The sequence below is a fragment of the Odocoileus virginianus genome, unplaced genomic scaffold (genome assembly GCF_023699985.2).
Source record: "Odocoileus virginianus isolate 20LAN1187 ecotype Illinois unplaced genomic scaffold, Ovbor_1.2 Unplaced_Scaffold_12, whole genome shotgun sequence".
Taxonomy (NCBI): domain Eukaryota; kingdom Metazoa; phylum Chordata; class Mammalia; order Artiodactyla; family Cervidae; genus Odocoileus; species Odocoileus virginianus.
In genome coordinates, this window is record NW_027224274.1 from 1,514,193 (window position 1) to 1,536,945 (window position 22,753).

At 38.6% G+C, this 22,753-nt stretch overlaps 1 protein-coding gene across 2 annotated transcripts in view; it reads right to left on the bottom strand.

The window, feature by feature from the left end:
- MAEL (maelstrom spermatogenic transposon silencer) overlaps positions 1 to 22,753 on the bottom strand; it is a 48,297-nt gene that overhangs the window by 15,484 nt on the left and 10,060 nt on the right. For both annotated transcript variants that reach the window (XM_070462719.1, XM_070462718.1), the window contains exons 6-8: positions 11,444 to 11,568; positions 10,598 to 10,652; positions 10,362 to 10,503 (exon numbers count right to left, since the gene is read on the bottom strand). In XM_070462719.1, coding sequence (XP_070318820.1) covers positions 10,362 to 10,503; positions 10,598 to 10,652; positions 11,444 to 11,568 — 322 coding nt within the window. The remainder of the gene's footprint in view (positions 1 to 10,361; positions 10,504 to 10,597; positions 10,653 to 11,443; positions 11,569 to 22,753) is intronic.

The following is a 22,753-nucleotide window of genomic DNA, read 5'->3' on the forward strand; positions in this document are numbered from 1 at the left end:
ACTCATGGACATGTCCCTGGCCAGAAAGCAGAGGCAAGATATGAGACTGGACTTCTTCTGTACAGAGGATAGTTAACTTACCTGACTCCATGCAAAGAAGTGACCTGTTCTTGGAGAACTAGGCAGCAAGAATGGATGCTGAAAACGTAGGGCAAAACCCTCAGAATTCTGGAATTTATGATTCGACCTCCAGCTTTACAATTAGCTCCTCTGTTTTCCCTTAGCAAAGTTGATCAGTTGACAGTCCCCACTGGACAACACAGAGCACTTATGCATCTTTACAGCCTCATTCTAAAATGTGAACAGAGCCAAGAACAATCAGACATTCAAGGAAAGCCTGCAACACAAGAAAGGTCCACATAGGAAGATCATAGGGAGACGGAGGAGGAGAGGGAAGCCTGGAGTGCTGCAATTCACGGGTTTGCAGAGTCAGACACGACTGAGTGACTCAACAACGACAACAGGAGGATCACAACTCACAACCCAAAAGAATGAGATAATCCAGGGAACCAAAGCAAGCTATTTCTGTCTCACCAAGTACCCCAATGAGATTTGTGAAACTACTGCATCTATAATCCTAGGTTTTCTCTTCATCTCTTCAACCCTCATCAACACTGATGATTGGCTATGATGATTTATATGGATAGCAACTATGGGCTGAAAGGTTCTAGAAGATGAAAAACAATCTCTCCCAGTGTGAAAATGTCAGAGTTTGTGAGGGCCCTGTGCTGGGCCCTCTTCTCTCTACACCCTCTGCCTAGATGATCTCATCTATACCCTGTAAGATCCATTTAGGCAGAAGATTTGGCTCCCTTCACTGCCATTTTCAGTATCCAGAACAGTGCCTGAAATATAGTGAAACGAATGCTGACATTATCCAAACTTCTGCACTGAGTTCTAGGCCAGAAGGACCAGCTGCTTACACACTATTTCTAGAACGTGCCTCCCCAGGGCCCCAACATATTCTAAACGCGCTGCTCCTTCACTTCCTCTTCTACTCTGAGGCCTGCACTAGCGACCTGGCATGGTCTTTAGGCCTTCCTCTTTTCGTTCTCTTTTCCCGCACCCAGCCCACCAGCAAGGTCCACTGATTTTCACCAGCCTGACAGCTACTTATTCAGCTGTAACTTTACTGTCATCATCCCTGTTCAAGCCATTTCTTACATGGACCAGAGAAATGACTAATAATTACAGGCTTAATATTTTCTTTCTTGACTGCTAATACACCCATTAAATACTCAGAAATTTTTAGAAATCTTAGCTAATCCTGTTGATTCCTTATTTGATAAAATCCCTTCCCTTAGCTAACAAGGCCCTATGTTTATGGTCCTTGCTTATTGCTTCAATCTCATCTTATGAATTCTCCCCTTTGTTCACTAACTCTCCAGTGGGACACACAGATTGTCTAACAGCTTCCAGTATACACCAAGTTCTCACCTCAAGGTCTTTGCAACCCTCTGCTCAGGATGCTGTTCCTTCTATTTTTAGCAAGGCTGTTTCTTTCCTCTTGCTTAAGATCTCAGCTTTAATGTTAAATTATCAAAAAAGTCTCCTTAACATTCTAGAAAGCAGTCTACCTTTCTGCACAGTATTTCCTACTATAGTACCCTGCTGATTTCCTTATCACTGATCACAGTTAAAACCACTGTTTTTTTTAATTTACAGGATGTTTCTCTTTCCCACTTAACTGTGAGCTGCAGGAATGCAGAGACCATATTCATCTCATTTACCATTATATGCTTGGTAAGGGCCTAGGACACTTACTGGGACATGCTTAATAAATATTTGTTGATTAAATAAAAGCTACCTTGTTTCAGTCAGCAGGTCACAGTGAATTAATCAAAGGACAATTATGACAGGAAGCAACAAGGAGAATGGAGGGAATCTATAAAAGTTATAAATACTCTAGCCTTCAAAATAACATGATTAACAGCCTGTTTAAGACTCTTGCTACTCTTTTTTATGTAACTGTATTAAATTTCACCAATATAAAACCCACCCATTTCTCCCAGAGGTAGAGTCAATATTTATCAAAAATTTATTACAAATTTTAATAAACTTTAAGAGCAGTGTTTGAAATGAGTCATATCTAGCTTATATGAACTGAGCTCCTATCAGCTTATATTAACTAACAGATTCTAACAACAGTTTCTATTGTCCACTAAAACCAGAACTCCTTTGTAAGATACTAACTATTCGTCATCTTCTGAATATATGTATTCAGAATTACACGACATTATGAAGCTCAGGAAAAGGCAGATCCATCCTTTCCAAAGAAATGCATTATTAAAGTGCTTAGAGTACTATGTAATGATTTTATCTTTAATAAGATCCCATGGCACAGACCCCCAAAAATGCCTTACACCAAAGTTACTCTATTCCTGTTGCAGCTCATATGTAATTTGAGACTCAACACTGTTTCTTCAATTCTAAAATGATTTTTTCACATTTTAACTGAAGGTGAAATGCAACATACAAAGTATTCTACAATTGCTATTGGTCAGTCTAGAAATAGTTGAAATTGCCTAAACAAGTACAAATTTATTCTTTTTCAAAGCAGTCATATGTAGTTATTTTCATTTTTACTGCAGTACAGTTTTGATTTACAATATTGTGTGAGTTTCAGGTACACAGCATAGTGATTTGGTATTTTTGCAGATTATATTCCCTCACAGGCTATTGTGAGATAATGGTATAGTAATTCCCTGTGCTATACAGTATATCCTTGTTGTGTGTCTATTATGTGTACATCAGTCTGATCATCCCATGCTCCTGAATCTCCCCCTACTTCACCCTCCTCCCTTTGGTAACCACTCTAGTCTGTCTTCTGTATCTGTAATCTGATTCTGGTTTGCACATATATTTGCTTACTATTCTTGATAATCTAACAACTGTGATCTTTCAACATTTTAGTCAATAAACCATTGAGAAAATATTGATTTGTCTCTGAAATCTTCGATTGATATCAACTCACAAGATCAAGAAAGAACCAGCATCAAAATCTGCAGAAAAGGTGTTTATCAGTGGCTTGGTAGAAAATCCTGAGATAATAGTGCAGTTATCTTTTAAGAAACGCTGCATTACCACTCTGGATGGCACAGAGGCAATAAAGCATAAAAACACAGACAATGAATGATTCTGGATATGAAATTTTAGGAACACTTTAGCGAGTGACTGAGGCAACGGTACATAAATCTAAATATCCTAACACTTCATCCATAAACTTAGAGCCTAACAAGAATAAACAAAACAAAGTACAGGCCTGCAGCATGACTAAGAGAACATTATAAGACTACAAGCGTCAATTACCTATAAATAGGGGGAAAAAAACACCTCTTAATTTCCAATGGATTCATTTCTCAAGTTCACACCCAAGCCTTTACATAGCTTCATATAGACAGTGGAGCCCAGAAAACATCAGGGAAGAGAGAAGAGAAATGAAGAGCCCAAGATTAAATCATAATCATTCCCACAATGAGGAGGCCCATAAATATTCAGAATCCTGGTGAGATCAGAGCACTGACTACAGGAAAGGGACTTAAAAGTGCCTGAAGCTCTAGAAGGCAGCCTGGAAGGCAATGTTTCTGGTCAGCCGAAGGCAAGAGGCAAAAGTCCGCAAGAGGCAAAAGTCCTTCAGAGGCTGTGTGAAGGATAAAAAAGCAAAGGGGGGGAAATTTAATATTTTCCAGAACAAGGAAAGCAGAAGGAAAAAAAAAAAGTAAAGACCCATAACCACACCCCCACCGCCCTGAAAGCATTCAAAGAAACCATACTTTGTTACACTGACAGATGAGGGAGCACTTAAACTGTCAATTTCACACCACAGGAAATAACCACCTCTGTCCAAGAGATGCAAGGGAACAACATAAAGCACTGCAAGAAACAAACAGAAAAGAGAATCACGTCACTGATGACTCTCCCTACCCTTACTCCTGCCCCCACCAAAAGAAACGCGAAGGAGAAGAAAGCTGTAACGTTAACACCGTAACACGACAAGGACTTCCCTGGTGGCTCAGTGGAAAAAACAACAAAAATCCAGGTGCCAATGCAGGGGATGCATGTTTGATCCCTGGGTCAGGAAGATCCCCTGTAGAAGGAAATGGCAACCCACTCCAGTATTTTTGCTTGGGAAATCCCATGGACAGAGGAGCCTGGTGGGTTACAGTCCATGGGGCTGCACAGAGCTGGACACTACTTAGCGACCACACACACATTCTACACTGTTACTAATATACGAACTAAACATCCTCAAACAAAAATCCCGATGACCTGAAAACATGGCCTAAATAAGAAACCTCAAAACTAAGAACAAAAATAAGACTTAAGGGTTGACAAAACTCAGAAAAGAAATAAAAGTTGTATGGGAAAATAACTGAATTTCAAATTAGCTAAGGGAGAACAGATTCAAATGAGAAGTTAAATAAAAACTAAAGAAAACGGAAAACTAACATAAGAATAAGAGATTAATGAAAGATGAAACAGGGGTGAGAAAGAGTGACCATAATGAAAGACAGGTAAAGTAGACCGAACATACATATATTGGACATCCTTAAGAAAAATGAAATGGAAAAGAATATTAAACTACAATCTAAGAAAAATATCCAGAAATAAGACCTGATTCTGCACACTAAAAGGGGCTGCCAGAGGCCTGGGAAAGCTGACCGGCAACGATGAGCGCAGAGAACCACCTCAGTGAGACCATTAGACTGCAGGACTTCCCCGGTGGTACGGCGGTAGGGAACCCACCTGCCAAAGCAGGCGACACAGCTTCATCTCTGTCCAGGAAGAGCCCATGCGTGGTGGGCAACTAAGCCCATGGGCCACAACCACTGAAGCCCACACGCCCTAGAGCCCGTGCTCCGCAACAAGAGAAGCCACCACGAGAAGCCTGTGCACCACAACTAGAGAGGAGCACCCCCACTCACCACTAGAGAAAACCCACATGCAGCAGTGAAGACCCAGCACATGAAGCAATCAATGAATGAATGAATCAACTTCTTTAAAATCTATTAAAGATGAAAAAAATCATTCTTAGGGTCTCCAGGCAAAAAAGATCAAAATTTTTAAAAAATCAAGAGAATTTAACAACCAAATTTCTAAAAAACAACATAAAGCAATACAATACAGCTGTTATTTTTTTAGAACTCAAAGAAATAGAATGCAAACCAACAGAAAAAGTTTTAAGCACACAAGAACACAGTTACTGTCATTCCCAAGAGTCCTTGACCAATCAAGATTCAGCAAACTTTTCCTGTAAAGGCATCAATAACACACCAACCACTTATAACTACAGGAGATGTCCTAAGATACAGACATAAATAGAAATGAGACCACATTTTCAATATAAAATAGATCAAGCAGACAAAAAACATAAGAAGATAACGCAGCTTAAACGACATCATAATGTAGAGCTTGTGGATACCTGTCAAAAGCTGCACCCTGACAAAATACATATTGTTCTCATATATCCACAAAACAGTCCAAATATTGATTATTTTAATTTGCAAAACACTGGTAACTTTCATAAGGTAGAAATGTTATAAATAATACTTTGAACAAATGCAAAGACACTAGAATTTACTAACAAAAAACCAGAAAGACTTTCTTTCCACCTGGACATTTTAAAGCCTCATATTAATTCTTGGGTTAAAGAGAGTTGGAACTACAGAATTTTTTTTTTAAAAATGACAAAATGCTATGTCAACAACTTATGGGATGCACTGAAAGCCATATCTGAGAAAATTCACTCTACTAAACACTTATCAATTAAAAAAAAAATCAAAAAGTTAACTAAACACTGAGTCCACAAATCTAAACAAAGAGTCACAAAGTACCAAGAATACAAAAACAGAAATGAATGAGGAAGAGAACAAAAAATTAGTAGATCTAATAAACTGAAATCCTGCCGTTTTAAAAAAAAATAGACAATGCATGAGGTGTGATTTAGGAGGGGAAAGCAGAAGCACAAATATATAAGAAACCAATGAAACAAGGAAGTTTAAATTATAAGAGACAGTGTGCAGAGTTAAATAAGTTTGGAAACCTATATAAAATGAATCATTTCTTAAGGAAGTACAGATTACCAAAACTGATCCAATTAAAGTCAGAAAGTCTAATCAAGTCAACTTTCATAGAATAAACAAAGTTATCATGGCACCACCCCACAAAAACTCAGCAACCTCAGATAGGCACAATCTATGTGAGAAAAATTTTAAAACAAATTTGAAAGACCCAAACGTAGATCTGAACAATGAAAAGGCATCTCCTGTCCTTGCACAGAATTCATATGTAAAGATTTCAGTTCTCAAGTTAGTTTATAAATTTAATGCAATCCAAGGAACTTTACAGAACTTCCCTGGTGGCTCAGAATGTAAAGAATCTGCCTGCAATGCAGGAGACCCAGGTTTGATCCCTGGGTCAGGAAGATCCCCTGGAGAAGGGAATGGCTACCCACTCCAGTATTCTTGCCTGGAGAATCCCAAAGACAGAGGAGCCTGGTGGGCTGCAGTCCCCAGAGTCACAAAGAGCCAGACATTACTGAGTGACTAACACTTCCAAGAAATTTTATAGAACTAGACTGAACTGTTTTGTTTGAACTGTATTAATGTACTGCACATTTAAAATGTAACAGAACCAACAAATATGGGCAAAAACAAACTGGAATAAAGCAAGCAAATAAACTATTTCATATGAGTAATTTAACCACAGTTAAGGAGAAGAAAAAAGAACAAATTCCAGTAATTTTTTTTTTGGGGGGGGCATATCCTGTAGCATGAGGGAATCTTAGCTTCCTGACCAGAAATCAAACCCTGTGCCCCTTGTAGTGGAAGCATGAAGTCTTAACCACTGGACCACCAGTCCCTCACCAATAACTTTTTTACTAACCTCTGACTAACAAACAAAACTGAGAAAAAGATTCTGAACTGTTAATATGCCTTTTTAAAATGGTGGCTTATCACTTAATTTTACAACAACCTAATACATTCTAGGACTGAACCAACAAAATTGTTGAGCACATGCAGAAAGGCAATACAAAAATAGAAAACTAGAAACCTCTATGGTTTTAAATGGCAGTTGCAGGTTTAGGTATGAACTCACGATGAGATGAAGACAGAGAGGGAGTAGGGAAGGGAGGAAGGAGTGGGCAGGTGAGTCTGGCCACATAAAAATGAGTGTGAAGGATGGTACACACATACATATTTCCTCGCTCTCCCCACTAAGAGGAACTAGAACCAAAGATGCTCTGGTAGGAATGAACACCTAGCACCCAGATGCTATCTCCTAAACACTCTCCTTCATTAAACAGAACTAGGGTTCCTTGGATAAATGGCTAATTTAAAGCCAGAGCAGGGAAGTACAAGAGGAACCTGGAACATTTGGAAAAGCAGAGAAACACTCCAAGAACCAGGCAGCACTGTAAGATCTGACAACAAAACCCAAACTCCAAGCAAACAACACAGAAAGCACTGTCCATAAAGAAACCAATCTGAGCAAAAAATAAGTTAGTAAGACATTTCAGCTCACTGAATAAGATACTAGGAATATGTAAGTCCATAGTCATAAATGAAAAAAAAAGTCAGCAAAAAGGAAAAGCTCCTTACAGTAGAATGCTAACTAGTAAATGTAGAAACAACAATCAAATTAGACCATCACCATTTCACAAATATGGTCATAACTGACTCAGGCAAAAATCATCAATGGATGTTAAAGCAAGCAGATTAAAAGATTGAAGAACAGATAATCTACCAAATTTCAAAGACTCTCTCAACAGAATATTAATTGTACGGTGAAAAAGAGTAACTTTTCAATGGAAAAATTCGGCAGACATTCTCTTAAGCAAGTGATCAAAGTTATCAGTAATGAGATTAAAATCAGATGCCTCCGGATCTGACACACCTGAGAAGAGACATCACTTTTGAGGTGCTCTTGCTAAAAGTATACCACCTCATAACGATGAAATTATTTGCAGGGAAGCAATGAAGAAAGACACAGAGAACAGACTTATGGACATGGAAGAAGGGGAGGAAGGTGCGAGTGGGATATATAGAGACAGTAACATGGAAATACACGTCACTGTATATAAAATAGATACCGATGGGAATTTGCTGTATGGCTCAGGGAACTCAAGCTGAGGCTCTGTAACAACTTAGGTGGGCAGGATGGGGAGAGAGGTGGGAGGGAGGTCCAAGAGGGAGGGGATGTATAAATATATACACACATATACAGCTGATTCATGTTGATGTTTGGCAGAAACCAGCACAATACTGTAAAGCAATTGTCCTTGAATTAATAAATAAATTACATACACACACACAAAACCTCAATCTAACCATGAGGAAATATAGGCAAATTCAAACAGAAAAATTTTACAAAGTAACTGGCCTGCACTCTTCAAAAAGATCAAGACCACCAAAGTCAAAGATTAATGAATAATACCAGGTTAAAAGGATCCTAAGCCAGAGATCAAATTGCCGACATCCGCTGGATCATCGAAAAAGCAAGCGTTCCAGGAAAACCTATTTCTGCTTCATTGACTACGCCAAAGCCTTTGACTGTGGATCACAATAAACTGTGGAAAATTCTGAAAGAGATGGGAACACCAGATCACCTGACCTGCCTCTTGAGAAACCTGTATGCAGGTCAGGAACCCACAGTTAGAACTGGGACATGGAACAACAGACTGGTTCCAAATAGGAAAAGGAGTATGTTAGGGCTGTATATTGTCACCCTGCGTATTTAACTAATACGCATAGTACATCATGAGAAACTCTGGGCTGGAAGAAGCACAAGCTGGAATCAAGATTGCCGGGAGAAAATCAATAACCTCAGATATGCAGATGACACCACCCTTATGGCACAAAGTGAAGAGGAACTTAAGAGCCACTTGATGAAAGTGAAAGAGGAGAGTGAAAAAGTTGGCTTAAAGCTCAACATTCAGAAAACTAAGATCATAGCAAGTGAAAAAGTTGGCTTAAAGCTCAACATTCAGAAAACTAAGATCATGGCATCTGGTCCCATCACTTCATGGCAAACAGATGGGGAAACAGTGGAAACAGAGTCAGACTTTATTTTTTTGGACTCCAAAATCACTGCAGATGGTGATTGCAGCCATGAAATTAGAAGGACGCTTACTCCTTGGAAGGAAAGTTATGACCAACCTAGACAGCATGTTAAAAAGCAGAGACATTACTTTGCCAACAAAGGTCCGTCTAGTCAAGGCTACGGTTTTTCCAGTGGTTATGTATGGATGTGAGAGTTGGATTGTGAAGAAAGCTGAGTGCGGAAAAATTGATGCTTTTGAACTGTGGTGTTGGAGAAGACTCTTGAGAGTCCCTTGGACTGCAAGGAGATCCAACCAGTCCATCCTAAAGGAGATCAGTCCTGGGTGTTCACTGGAAGGACTGATGCTGAAGCTGAAACTCCAGTACTTTGGCCACCTCATGCAAAGAGCTGACTCACTGGAAAAGACCCTGATGCTGAGAGGGATTGGGGGCAGGAGGAGAAGGGATCGACAGAGGATGAGATGGTTGGACAGCATCACTGACTCGATGGACACGAGTTTGAGTAAACTCCGGGAGTTGGTGATGGACAGGGAGGCCTGGTGTGCTGCGATTCATGGGGTCGCAAAGAGTCGGACACGACTGAGCGACTGAAGTGAACTGAACTGAAAGAGACATAATTAAATATAACATGTCATTCTGGGTTGGACCCTAGGTGTTTATTTTTTGCTACAGAAGACATTATTAGAAGTAGCAAAATATGATTAGAACTACTATGATTAGACAGTAGTACTATAGCAATGGCAATATACTGTTTTGATAACTGTACTGTGGCAATATTCATGTTCCTGTTCTTACGAACATTCCTGACATTCAGGGTGAAAAGACATCATGACAGCAACTTACTCTTAAGTGGCTGAGAAAAAGAAACAGTGTTTAGTTTTATAAATATATTAAAATATTAACAATTAGAATCTGAGAATGGTATATACAATTTCCTTGTATTAGAGTATTCCAAATTTTCTATAAGCCTGAAATATCAAAAATAAAAAATACTTTTCATTTTTATATTTCTTATAAGAATTCTATGTAATACAGTATTTATTTAAATGGATACAATATACTTTCATCAATACAAACACTCTAAATGATAAAACACTGTCATTTTATCTGGTAGTTTGTTTTTTGCTTTTAGTGATAAACTAACAATGTATCTTATAATCAGTGAAAACTTATATTCAAGGAAATACAATGCTTTCAAAGTTTCACAGGAAAATCTCGCTTTAAAAGGAACAAACTGGCCCTGCTGTGTCTCCAGCTCAGAAGAGAGCCAGCATAACGGCCACATCACCGCGCACACACCTGGTGCTGCTCGAGTAATCCCACATTGCCACCTCCAGGAGGCTGCGGACCCAGGTCTTAGAAGGCTCCTTCAGGAACTTTTGCTGGTAGATCCCTACCACAAGATCCTCTACAGTGAGCAGCTCCAGCTCCTGTCTGACTTCTTCCATGGGTAAATAAAAACAAACACAGAATTAGTGAATTCAAGCACACGGAACACGTACATCAAAATGGAAAAAAACCGATACTAAACTCACCTGATGACTTTGCCATGTGCTTCAAACACCAGTTGACTCTGGCTCTATCAGCAGACTAGAGAAGGGAAAAATTTTACTTGTATTTTCTTCTATCCTCTGTTACTTTCAATTAATAAGGCCCTTTCAAACTGTGGCAGGGAGGAGGGGTAAGGGGAAGGGAAACGCTGAAGAATTCGTGAAAACTAAATGAGAACTGTTAAAAAAAAAAAAAAGAGCAACATATACTAGAAAATACTGCTAATAACAACCAGTTACGTTCATAAAGCATTGTTAATATACTTTATGAACAGCAAGTGAGACTAAGGGTAGGCAAATGAAACCAATGTTCAGAAAAAGATAAGGTGATTTGTGTTCGTGGTGAGAAATGTTCTATTTTTACTGTTTAATTAATAAAACAGTAAGGTTAAAACCCAATTCTACTACACCGAGCCTGAAAGAATTTAGACAAAACAAAGAATAAAGATTACAAAAAGAAGATCAAGGAATTACTACAAAAAACAGTTCTGAATAAACGGTACTCTTGCCTTGAAGTGATAGGTGTACAAACTAGAAACCCACCCTCCAGGGTAAACAGACATTGAAGGTATTTCACAGGAGGAACAATAAACATGAAATCCACTAAAGGTGAAATACATTCAGTTACTGCAGTCTGCAAAATCCCTCCAATATTAGAGAAATGTAGAAGAAAAGGCACTATATGTACCTAATTACATTCAAAGCAACTAAAAATGAACATATTTTAACACACAGTTAATACACAGGCTAAAGTTCTTTCTTTGGGTATCTTTCATGGATCTTCTGTTTTCTAAGTAGATGACTTAAAAGAAGTTCTTATGTTGAAATTACCTTGCAGTAGATAGGTGGCCAGTTCCCTGGGTTTGGATGAATGAATCTATAAAGATTTTGTAACACAGTTGCTTGGTCATGCCCAGATTCAAAGTGTGAAATAGGAATCTTGTGACTAGAATCACCTGAAGGAAGTAAAAAAAGTAGGTAGGAGTTAAAATTTGACCAAAACAAATATTATGGATTAGGTACAGAAGGGTGAGTATAAGGAAGGAGTAGTGGGTGACTTGTATTTAAGTACTTGTACCAAGCCTGGTAATGGTCAGGTACTTTACACATTTTATCCCATAATGTTATAAAATAGGTAATATACATACATACTAGAGAAGAGAGAACGGAGAATCACAGAAGTTAACAATGTTAACAGCTGGTGAAGAGTGGAGTCAGGACTCAATCCCAGGCTTGTTAAGTTAAAGTAGCAGTGTTTTCACCATTTCTATGTCACCTTTCATGAACTGTTTTACTAAAAAGGCTGGAGACCTTGATAGTAATGATTGGTTTTTAGAAGGTTGTAAAATGATATTTCCTCTTCCAGTAAAATACAGACCAAGTAACACAAACTTCCCACAAAAATTTAGGATATCGAAAACAGCTACAGTAGAAAGGAATTATCAGGTCAAAAGCAAAAAAAGCCACAGAGGTAATCAAATGCAGAGAGAGGTGATCAAAATGCAGAGAAGTCAGAGAGGTCAGCCTAACTCGAGGCAGTTTTTACCCTGGCTGCTGCTGCTAAGTCGCTTCAGTCGTGTTGGACTCTGTGTGACCCCAGATACGGCAGCCCACCAGGGCTCTGCCTGGAGCTCTATCCTGGAGTCATTTGCTAATTCCTTAAGAGGAAGTTTACTGGCTAAGAAGTGTGTTTCAGACAGCTTTGGGGGCCTGGTTTGTGTGACCCCAGGTGTCTAGAAAAAGCAATCATAAATCCTTTCTACAAGAGAACCATCAACCTCAAATTACCTTAACTCATTTTTTTCCAGATAATCTATATGAATAAACCAGATACACACATACAAAAGAGTGAGAACCAAGACAAAGTTGAAAGACAAAACTGAGTCCAGAAGCTGAAGTTTCTGGACACAGATTTTAAATCATCATGCTTATTATCTGATGAGATCAAATTACGAATTTCAACATAAAATTGGAAACTATTAAGAAAAAGAATGCTAGGAACTCTCTGGTGGTCTAGTGATGAGGACTCAGCATTTTCACTGCGGGGGCCCTGGGTTCAATTCTGCAAGCAGCACTGTGCAGCCAACTAAAAAAAATAATACAGGAAGAGTTCAAGTTCTTAATGACAGACTAAGGAAAACATGGAACACATCAAACACCTGCTTGAAAGCACTGCAGAGATATAAATGAAGACTGGAACTGTAAGTCCAAGATCTTAAAATGAAGAAATCCTAGAGAGCTGAATGTGGCATTTGGGTATGTTGGTTATTTTGGCATTTACCAATCCTAGAAGAGATACAGAGACTGAAAAACTGAGATTTCAACAGACCTATAGCTAGTAAGAATTTAAAATATTACTCTAGAATTACTTGTGCATATATAAAAATTTATAAATTAAAAAATACTCAATTGTCTTCTGGCCTCCACTGTTCATTCTGTGAAGCCCATTATAAACTTTACTGATGATTTCTTTGCATGTGTGCCAAGTCATACTGTTCAGTGCTCAAAAATGACGAGACATATTAAGAGTGCTGAATGCGTGATTGAACACCAAGATAAACAGACTACAAAAATACATCCAAAAAAGAAGATCCCCATAATACAGTTATCAAACATAAAACTTTAAAAAACAAGGTTTATTATGTTCAAGGAAATAAAATTACTGATAACTTAAACAGAACCATAAAAAAGAACCAATGTAGACTCAAAAACTGAAAATACATTCCCCAAACCATTTTAGGATGGCAAAACAGCCTTGATGACAAGATGAAGATTAACCTCAGGTTGAACATGAATGCACAAATCCTAAGACAAAATACTGGGTTGTCCAAAAAGTCTGGTTTTTCTGTAAAATGGCTCTAGTAGTGCTTAGGTGTCTTTTAACTTCACTCAAAACAATTTTGTTGGACTGTATTGTAACAGTTATCATATAAGCATGCATTTTTAAAAGTTTACCAAAACTGCTGAATTTTTGTGCAGCCATTTTAATATTGAAGATGGAAGGGAAAAAAGCCACATTTTCAGAATAATGTGCTTTATTATTTCAAGATAAAAATGCAACTGAAGTGCAAAGGAAGATTTGTGAAGTATATAGAAAAGGTATTGTGACTGATCAATATGTCAAAAGTGGTTTGCACAGTTTCATGGTAGAGATTTCTTGCTGGATGATGCTCCATGGTTGGGCAGACCAGTTGAAGGTGATAGCAATCAAACTGAGACACTGAGAACAATGAACCTTATTCCACACGGGAGATAAGTGACACACTCAAAATATCCAACTCAAGCACTGAAAAATCAAAGCACTGTAGTAACTGCTTTTATTAAATATGTTTAGGTTACACATAAGGAAAAAAAAATCAACCTTCTTGATCATATTTCTGAATGCAATTCTCTACTTAAAACAAAAACATTTTGTTTTCTGAATAAATTGTGACAGGTGATAAAAAGAAGATAGAGTATAATAATGTAAGTGGAAGAGATCATGGGGCAAGCAAAATGAACCACCACCAACCACACCAAAGGCCGATCTTCATCCAAAGGTGATGGTGTGTACATGGTGGGACTGGAAGGGATGAGCTTCTTCTGGAACACCAAACGATTCATTCCAGCAATGACTACTCCCAAGTGGATCAACTGAAAGCAGCACTCAATGAAAAGCACCCAGAATTCACCAAAAGAAAACATATAGTCTTCCATCAGGATAACGCAAGTTTGCACGTTTCTTTGATGACCAGGCAAAAGCTGTTAAAGCTTGGCTGGGAAAAGTTCTGATTCATCCACCATACTCACTAGACATTGCACCTTCAAATTTCCATTTATTTTGATCTTTACAAACTTCTTTTAAAGAAAAAAATTTCAATTCCTTGGTGTAAAAAGGCACCTGGGACAATCCTTTGTTCTAAAAGGTAAAAAGTTTTAGGAAGATGGAATTATGAAGTTGCTGAAAAATGGCAGAAGGTAGTGGAACAAAATGGTGAATCACTGTTTAATAAAGCTCTTGGTGAAAATGAAAAATGTGTCCTTTATTTTTACTTTTTAAAAACCAAAGGAACTTTCTGACCAATCCATATTAGCAAACCAAATCCAGCAATTTATTTAAGAGTTATATAGTGAAGATGTTGGATTTGTTCCTGGAATGTAAGGGTTTTTAAGATTAGTAAATCACCATATAAACAAAAGACACAAATCATCTGATATCCAGAAAGAGTATTCATTAAAACATGCAACTGATATTTCTGGTGAAACTGGGAACAGAAGGGAACTTCTTTATCCTGATAAAGAGTATATACCAAAACTAAAAAAGAGAGAGAGAGAGAAACTACAGCAAAGAGAATATTCACTGGCGAAAGATTAGAAACGAGAGCTCAATCCATGAACACAGTATATTTCTCCATCTGTTTGTGTCCTCTTTGATTTCTTTCATCAGTGATTTATAGTTTTCTATGTATGTCTTTTGTTTCTTTAGGTAGATATACTCCTAAGTATTTTATTCTTTTTGTTGCAATGGTGAATGGTATTGTTTCCTTAATTTCTCTGTTTTCTCATTGTTAGTGTATAGGAATGCAAGAGATTTCTGTGTGTTAATTTTATATCCTGCAACTTTACTATATTTGTTGATTAGCTCTAGTAATTTTCTGGTAGAGTCTTTAGGGTTTTCTATGTAGAGGATCATGTCATCTGCAAACAGAGAGAGTTTCACTTCTTCTTTTCCTATCTGGATTCCTTTTACTTCTTTTTCTGCCCTGATTGCTGTGGCCAACACTTCCAAAACTATGTTGAATAGGAGTGGTGAGAGTGGGCACCCTTGTCTTGTTCCTGATTTCAGGGGAAATGCTTTCAATTTTTCACCATTGAGGGTGATGCTTGCTGTGGGTTTGTCATATATAGCTTTTATTATGCTGAGGTGTGTTCCTTCTATTCCTGCTTTCTGGAGAGTTTTAATCATAAATGGATGTTGAATTTTGTCAGTCTTTTTCTGCATCTACTGAGATAATCATATGGTTTTTATCTTTCAATTTGTTAATGTGGTGTATCACATTGATTGACTTGTGGATATTAAAGAATCCTTGCATTCCTGGGATAAAGCCCACTTGGTCATGGTGTATGATTTTTTTAATATGTTGCTGGATTCTGTTTGCTAGAATTTTGTTAAGGAGTTTTGCATCTATGTTCATCAGTGATATTGGCCTGTAGCTTTCTTTTTTGTGGCATCTTTGTCTGGTTTTGGAATTAGGGTGATGGTGGCCTCATAGAATGAGTTTGGAAGTTTACCTTCTTCTGCAATTTTCTGGAAGAGTTTGAGTAAGATAGGTGTTAGCTCTTCTCTAAATTTTTGGTAGAATTCAGCTGTGAAGCCATCTGGTCCTGGGCTTTTGTTTGCTGGAAGATTTCTGATTACAGTTTCAATTTCTGTGCTTGTGATGGGTTTGTTAAGATCTTCTATTTCTTCCTGGTTCAGTTTTGGAAAGTTATACTTCTCTAAGAACTTGTCCATTTCTTCCAAGTTGTCCATTTTATTGGCATAGAGCTGCTGGTAGTAGTCTCTTATGATCCTTTGTATTTCAGTGTTGTCTGTTGTGATCTCTCCATTTTCGTTTCTAATTTTGTTAATTTGGTTCTTCTCCCTTTGTTTCTTAACGAGTCTTGCTAATGGTTTGTCAATTTTATTTTTTCAGAAAACCAGCTTTTAGCTTTGTTGATTTTTGCTATGGTCTCTTTAGCTTCTTTTGCATTTATTTCTGCCCTAATTTTTAAGATTTCTTTCCTTCTACTAACCCTGGGGTTCTTCATTTCTTCCTTCTCTAGTTGCTTTAGGTGTAGAGTTAGGTTATTTGACTTTTTTCTTGTTTCTTGAGGTAGGCCTGTAATGCTATGAATCTTCCCCTTAGCACTGCTTTTACAGTGTCCCATAGGTTTTGGGTTGTTGTGTTTTCACCCCAATGTTCATCGCAGCACTGTTTGTAATAGCCAGGACATGGAAGCAACCTAGATGCCCATCAGCAGACGAATGGATAAGGAAGCTGTGGTACATATACACCATGGAATATTACTCAGCCATTAAAAAGAATTCATTTGAATCAGTTCTAATGAGATGGATGAAACTGGAGCCCATTATACAGAGTGAAGTAAGCCAGAAAGATAAAGACCATTACAGTATACTAACACATATATATGGAATTTAGAAAGATGGTAATGATAACCCTATATGCAAAACAGAAAAAGAGACTCAGATGTATAGAACAGACTTGTGGACTCTGTGGGAGAAGGCAAGGGTGGGATGTTTCAAGAGAACAGCATTGAAACATGTATATTATCTAGGGTGAAACAGATCACCAGCCCAGGTTGGATGCATGAGACAAGTGCTCGGGCCTGGTGCACTGGGAAGACCCAGAGGGATCGGGCAGAGAGGGAGGTGGGAGGGGGGATCGGGATGGGGAACACATGTAAATCCATGGCTGATTCATGTCAATGTATGACAAAACCACTACAATATTGTAAAGTAATTAGCGTCCAACTAATAAAAATAAATGAAAAAAAAAAAAAAGAAACGAGAGTTCATAGCCAGCACAGTAAGACAAACAGGTTTTAAATGTTTTAAATAAAAGATACAGATTAGAAGAAGTCATTTCACAAATATAAGGAATTTTCTGAAAACCTCAGAGTTTAGCAAAGGTGGGATAAAACCAAAACAGAAAATAAACAATTAGAAAATACAATTTTGATTCAATTTAAAAAATACTAAAGAGAATAATTTTTAAATAAAATTAATTTTCTGAGAAAAAAGAATATAATTGAGAGCTATTACATATAATTAGCAAGAAAAATGATAAGCTATAACTAATAAGATAAAGACTATAGAGAAAACTAAGACTTTATTATAAAGAACTACACATTTAAAAAATAAGAATAGTTCTATATTAAAACATTACTAACTGGGGAATTTTTGAAGAAACTAACACCAGTGGCGTTAATATGTCTCTGGTCAAAAATGTGTAAAGACAAAGAATATCATGAAGCTGTCAAGTTCTTTCCAAAATGATTCAAAGATTTAAATATATTCAAAAAACTGAGATTAGTTTATCTGGACAGAGTACAAGAAGGCAAAGTAAAGGGACCTGAGTTCACCTCCTCTCATGAAACACTAAAAATCACAACTAACTGCTGGAAAACTAGCAAGAAAGAGGACTGGAATCTATCCAAAAAAATATTATACCTCCAAAAACAAAAACACCCACCACAACAAGATGGGGGGGGGGGCACGTCTGCAAAATAATCAAATCTCATACCTACCAGTTGGGTGAAGCACAAAGTGGAAAATAATTACACTTCAAAGGTTCTCCCACAGGCATGATGGTTCTGAGCCTCGCGCCAGGCTTCCTAGTCCGGGGGCCTGATGCTGGGAGGGGGGGCCACCAGAGCCATCTGGCTCTGAAGGTTGGCAAGGCTTGCTGCAAGAGCTCCAGAGGGCCGGAGGGAGGCAGGAGCCGCACTCGTGGAGAGCACACACAAGATCTCGTGTGCACCAGGACCCAGCGGGAAGAGCAGCAACGTCACAGGAGTCTGGGCCAGACGCACCTGCTGGGCCTAGAGGCTCTTGCAAAGCGGGTGGCTCACTGTGGGGACGCGAGCACTGGTGGCAAAGGTTCTGGGGCATGCTCACTGCTGTGAGCTGTCCTGAAGGGTACCCTTTTAATGCCAAGTCCCAGCCCCACCCAACAGCTTGAGATGCCCCAAGCCAAAAAATAAACAGGGTGGGAACATATTCCTTCTCAGCAGAGCTGCAAGTTTTCCTGAGCTCAGAGCTGCCTCTAAACACCACCTCTGCCACTGCCCTGCCCACCAGAGAAAGAGGACCCAGCTCCACCCACCAGGGAGCAGACACCGGAAGAAAAATGAGTTACAATCCCGTAGTCACTGGGACTACAGAGAGAGAAAGGCAGACAAAGTGAGATGACAGAGGAATAGGTTCCAGATGAGGGAACAACAACAGAAAACTAAGCGGAGACAATGTACCTGAGAGAAAACTGAGTGTAACGACAGGAAAGAGGACCCAAAATCCTGGAAAAAGAGTACAGGAACTGACCAAGAAGACGCAAGAAACGTTCAACCAAGAGCCAGATGATATAAAGAACAAACAGAGTGCAACATACAGGAACTGAAAAAAACACCAGAAGCAAAATCAATGAGGCAGAAGAATGGATAAGTGACCTGGAAGACAGAATGGTGGAAATCACTGCTGTGGAACAGAAAAAGAAAACAGAAGAAAGAATAAAAAGAAATGAAGACAGTTTAAGAGAACTCTGAGACAATATCAAATGCACTAGTATTCATGTTATAGGGGTCCTGAAAGAAGATATAGAGAAAGGGCTTGACAAAATATTTGGAAGATATAATATCTGAAAACTTCCCTATTATGGAAAAGTCACCCAAGTTGAGGAAGCAGAGAGTCATGTACAGCAGAAATCCAAGGGGGAATGTGCCAAGACACATGTTAACCAAATTGATAAAAATTAAAGACAAAAAGAAAATATTAAAAGCAACAAGGGAAAAGCAACAAATAACATACAAGAGAATCCCTGAAAGGTTATCAGCTGATTCTTCAGGAGAAACTCTACAGGGCAGAAGAAAATAGTTTGGCATATATAAAATGATGAAGGGAAAAATTACAACCAAAAATACTCTACTCAGCAAGGCTCTCATTCATATTTGATGCAGAAATCAAAAGCTTTATAGACAAACAAAAGTCGTGAGAATTCAGCACTACCAAGCCAGTTTCATAACAAATGTTACAGGAACTTCTCTAAATGGAAATGAAAAGGTGGCAACTAGAAACAAAATTACAAATAGGAAAGCTCAGCAGTACACACAGTAAAGACAGGAAATCACTCACACAGAATGAGCAGAGTACAAATGCAGGATAATGGAAACATATTTGAAATTAAGAGACCAGCAACTTAATCTTGGATACATAGACTTCTATATCAAAACCTCACGGTAACCACAAACCGAAAATCTACAATGGACTCAACACACAAAATTAAAAAGGTATTCAATGTTTACACAAAGGAGAAAAAGGAATCCAACCATAACATGAAGACAGTCATCAAATCACAACAGAATAAAAGAGGAAGAAAAAAGACCTATAAAAACAAGTACAAAACTAACAAAATGGCAATAAGTACATACATATCAGTAATTAACTTAAATGTCAACAGATCAAGTGCTCCAACCAAAAGACATCCAGTGGTTGAATGCACAAAAATAAAACCACATATATGCTGTTTACAAGAGAACCACTTCAAAACTAGGGACACATATAGACTGAAGGTGAGGAGATGGAAAACGATATTCCATGCAAAAGGAAATCAACGATGGAATAGTATCAGAAAAAATGAAATTCAAAATAAAGACATACAACATACAAAGACGGATACTACCTAATGATCAAGTTCAGTTCAGTCTCTCAGTCGTGTCTGACTCTTTGCGACCCCATGGACTGCAGCACACCCAGGCCTCCCTGTCCATCACCAACTCCCGGAGTTTACTCAAACTCGTGCCACTGAGTCGGTGATGCCATCCAGCCATCTCATCCTCTGCTGTCCCTTTCTCCTCCCATCTTCAATCTTTCCCAGCATCGGGGTCTTTTCAAATGAGTCAGCTCTTCGCATGAGGTGGCCAAAGTACTGGAGTTTCAGCTTCAGCATCAATCCTTCCAATGAATACCCAGGCCTGATCTCCTTTAGGATGGACTGGTTGGATCTCCTTGCAGTCTAAGGGACTCTCAAGAGTCTTCTCCAACACCACAGTTCAAAAGCATCAATTCTTCAGCGCTCAGCTTTCTTTATAGTTCAACTCTCACATCCATACATGACTACTGGAAAAACCATAACCTTGACTAGATGGAACTTTGTTGACAAAGTAATGTCTCTGTTTTTTAATATGCTGTATAGCTTGGTCATAACTTCTCTTCCAAGGAGGAAGCGTCTTTAAATTTCATGGCTGCCATCAAAAAGAATTCATTTGAATCAGTTCTAATGAGATGGGTGAAACTGGAACCCATTATACAGAGCGAAGTAAGCCAGAAAGATAAAGACTATTACAGTATACTAACACATATATATGGAATCTAGAAAGATGGTAACTATAACCTTATATGCAAAAAAAGAAAAAAGAGACTCAGATGTATAGAACAGACTTGTGGACTCTGTGGGAGAAGGCGAGGGCGGGATGTTTCAAGAGAACAGCATCGAAACATGTATATCTAGGGTGAAACAGATCACCAGCCCAGGTTGGATGCATGAGACAAGTGCTCAGGCCTGGTGCACTGGGAAGACCCAGAGGGATGGGGTGGAGAGGGAGGTGGGAGGGGGGACCGGGATGGGGAATACATGTAAATCCATGGCTAATTCATTTCAATGTATGACAAAAACCACTGCAATGTTGTAAAGTAATTAGCCTCCAACAAATAAAAATAAATAAATTAAAAAAAAAATAAATTTCATGGCTGCAATCACCATCTGCAGTGATTTTGGAGCCCAAGAAAATAGTCTGTCACTGTTTCTGCATCTATTTCCCATGAAGTGATTGGACCAGATGCCATGATCTCAGCTTTCTGAATGTTGAGCAAAAGTACAACTTCGAAAGTACTAAAAGGCATTGCCTTTCTTTGGGACTGGAATAAAAACTGACCATTTCCTGTCCTGTGGCCACTGCTGACTTTTCCAAATTTTCAGGCATTTGAGTGCAGCACTTTCACAGCCTCGTCTTTTAGGATTTGAAATAGCTCAACTGGAATTCCATCACCTCCACTAGCTTTGTTTGTAGTGATGCTTCCTAAGGCCCACTTGACCTCACACTCCAGGATGTCTGGCTCTAGGTTAGTGATCACACCATCATGATTATCTGGGTTGTGAAGATCTTTTTTGTATAGTTCTCCTGTATATTCTTGCCATCTCTTCTTAATATCTTCTGCTTCTGTTAGGTCCATATCATTTCTGTCACTTATTGTGCCCATCTGTGCATGAAATGTTCCCTTGGTGTCTCTAATTTTCTTGACGAGATCTCTAGTCTTTCCCATTCTATTGTTTGCCTCTATTTCTTTGCACTGATCACAGAAAAAGGCTTTCTTATCTCTCCTTGCTATTCTTTGGAACTCTGCATTCAAATGGGAAATCTCTCTCCTTTTCTCCTTTGCTTTTCACTTCTTTTCACAGATATTTGTAAGGCCTCCTCAGACAACCATTTTGCCTTTTTGCATTTCTTTTCCTTGGGGATGTCTTGATCCCTGCCTCCTGTACAATGTCACGAACCTCTGTCCATAGTTCTTCAGGCACTCTATCAGATCTAATCTCTTGAATCTATTTGTCACTTCCACTGTACAATGATCAAGAGATCAAGCCAAAAAGAGGAATTAACAATTATACATGCAATCAACATAGGAGCACCTCAACGTATAATGCAAAGGCTAACAGTCATAGAGATTCAGGTTTGATCTCTGGGTTGGGAAGAGGAAGAAATGGGCCTCTGGGCCTGGAGGAGGAAATGGAAACCAATTCCAGGATTCTTGCTGGAAAAAATCGCATGGACAGAGGAGCCTGGCAGGCTACCATCCATAGCACCACAAGAGTTGGACACAGCTGAGCAACTGAGCAAGACACACACCCCAGCTGTGAAGGGAGAAATCAACAGTGACACAGGAGTGGGGACTTCAACATCACATCACATCACCGGACAGACCATCTGAATCGAAATCAGTGAGGAAACACAGGTCTTAAATACACATTAGCAGACAGACTTCACTGATACTTAGAGAACATTCTGAAAGCAGCAGAATACAAATTCTTCTCAAGTGCACAGGAAGCATTCTCCAGGAGTGATCACAGGCTACGCCACAAAGCAAGCTTGGGTAAAACTGCAATTACATCAATCATCCTTTCCAACCATAACACTAGAAGATTTTTAAAAAATCAATAAAAATAGACCTTAAAAACAAAACACTCAGAGGATAAACAATATGCTACTAAATAAACTAATGGATCATGGGAATAAAAACAAAGAGGAAAATACTTAGAGATAAATGCAAACAAAAGCATGATAATCCAAATTTATGGGATGCATCAAAAGCAGTTCTAAGAGGGAAGT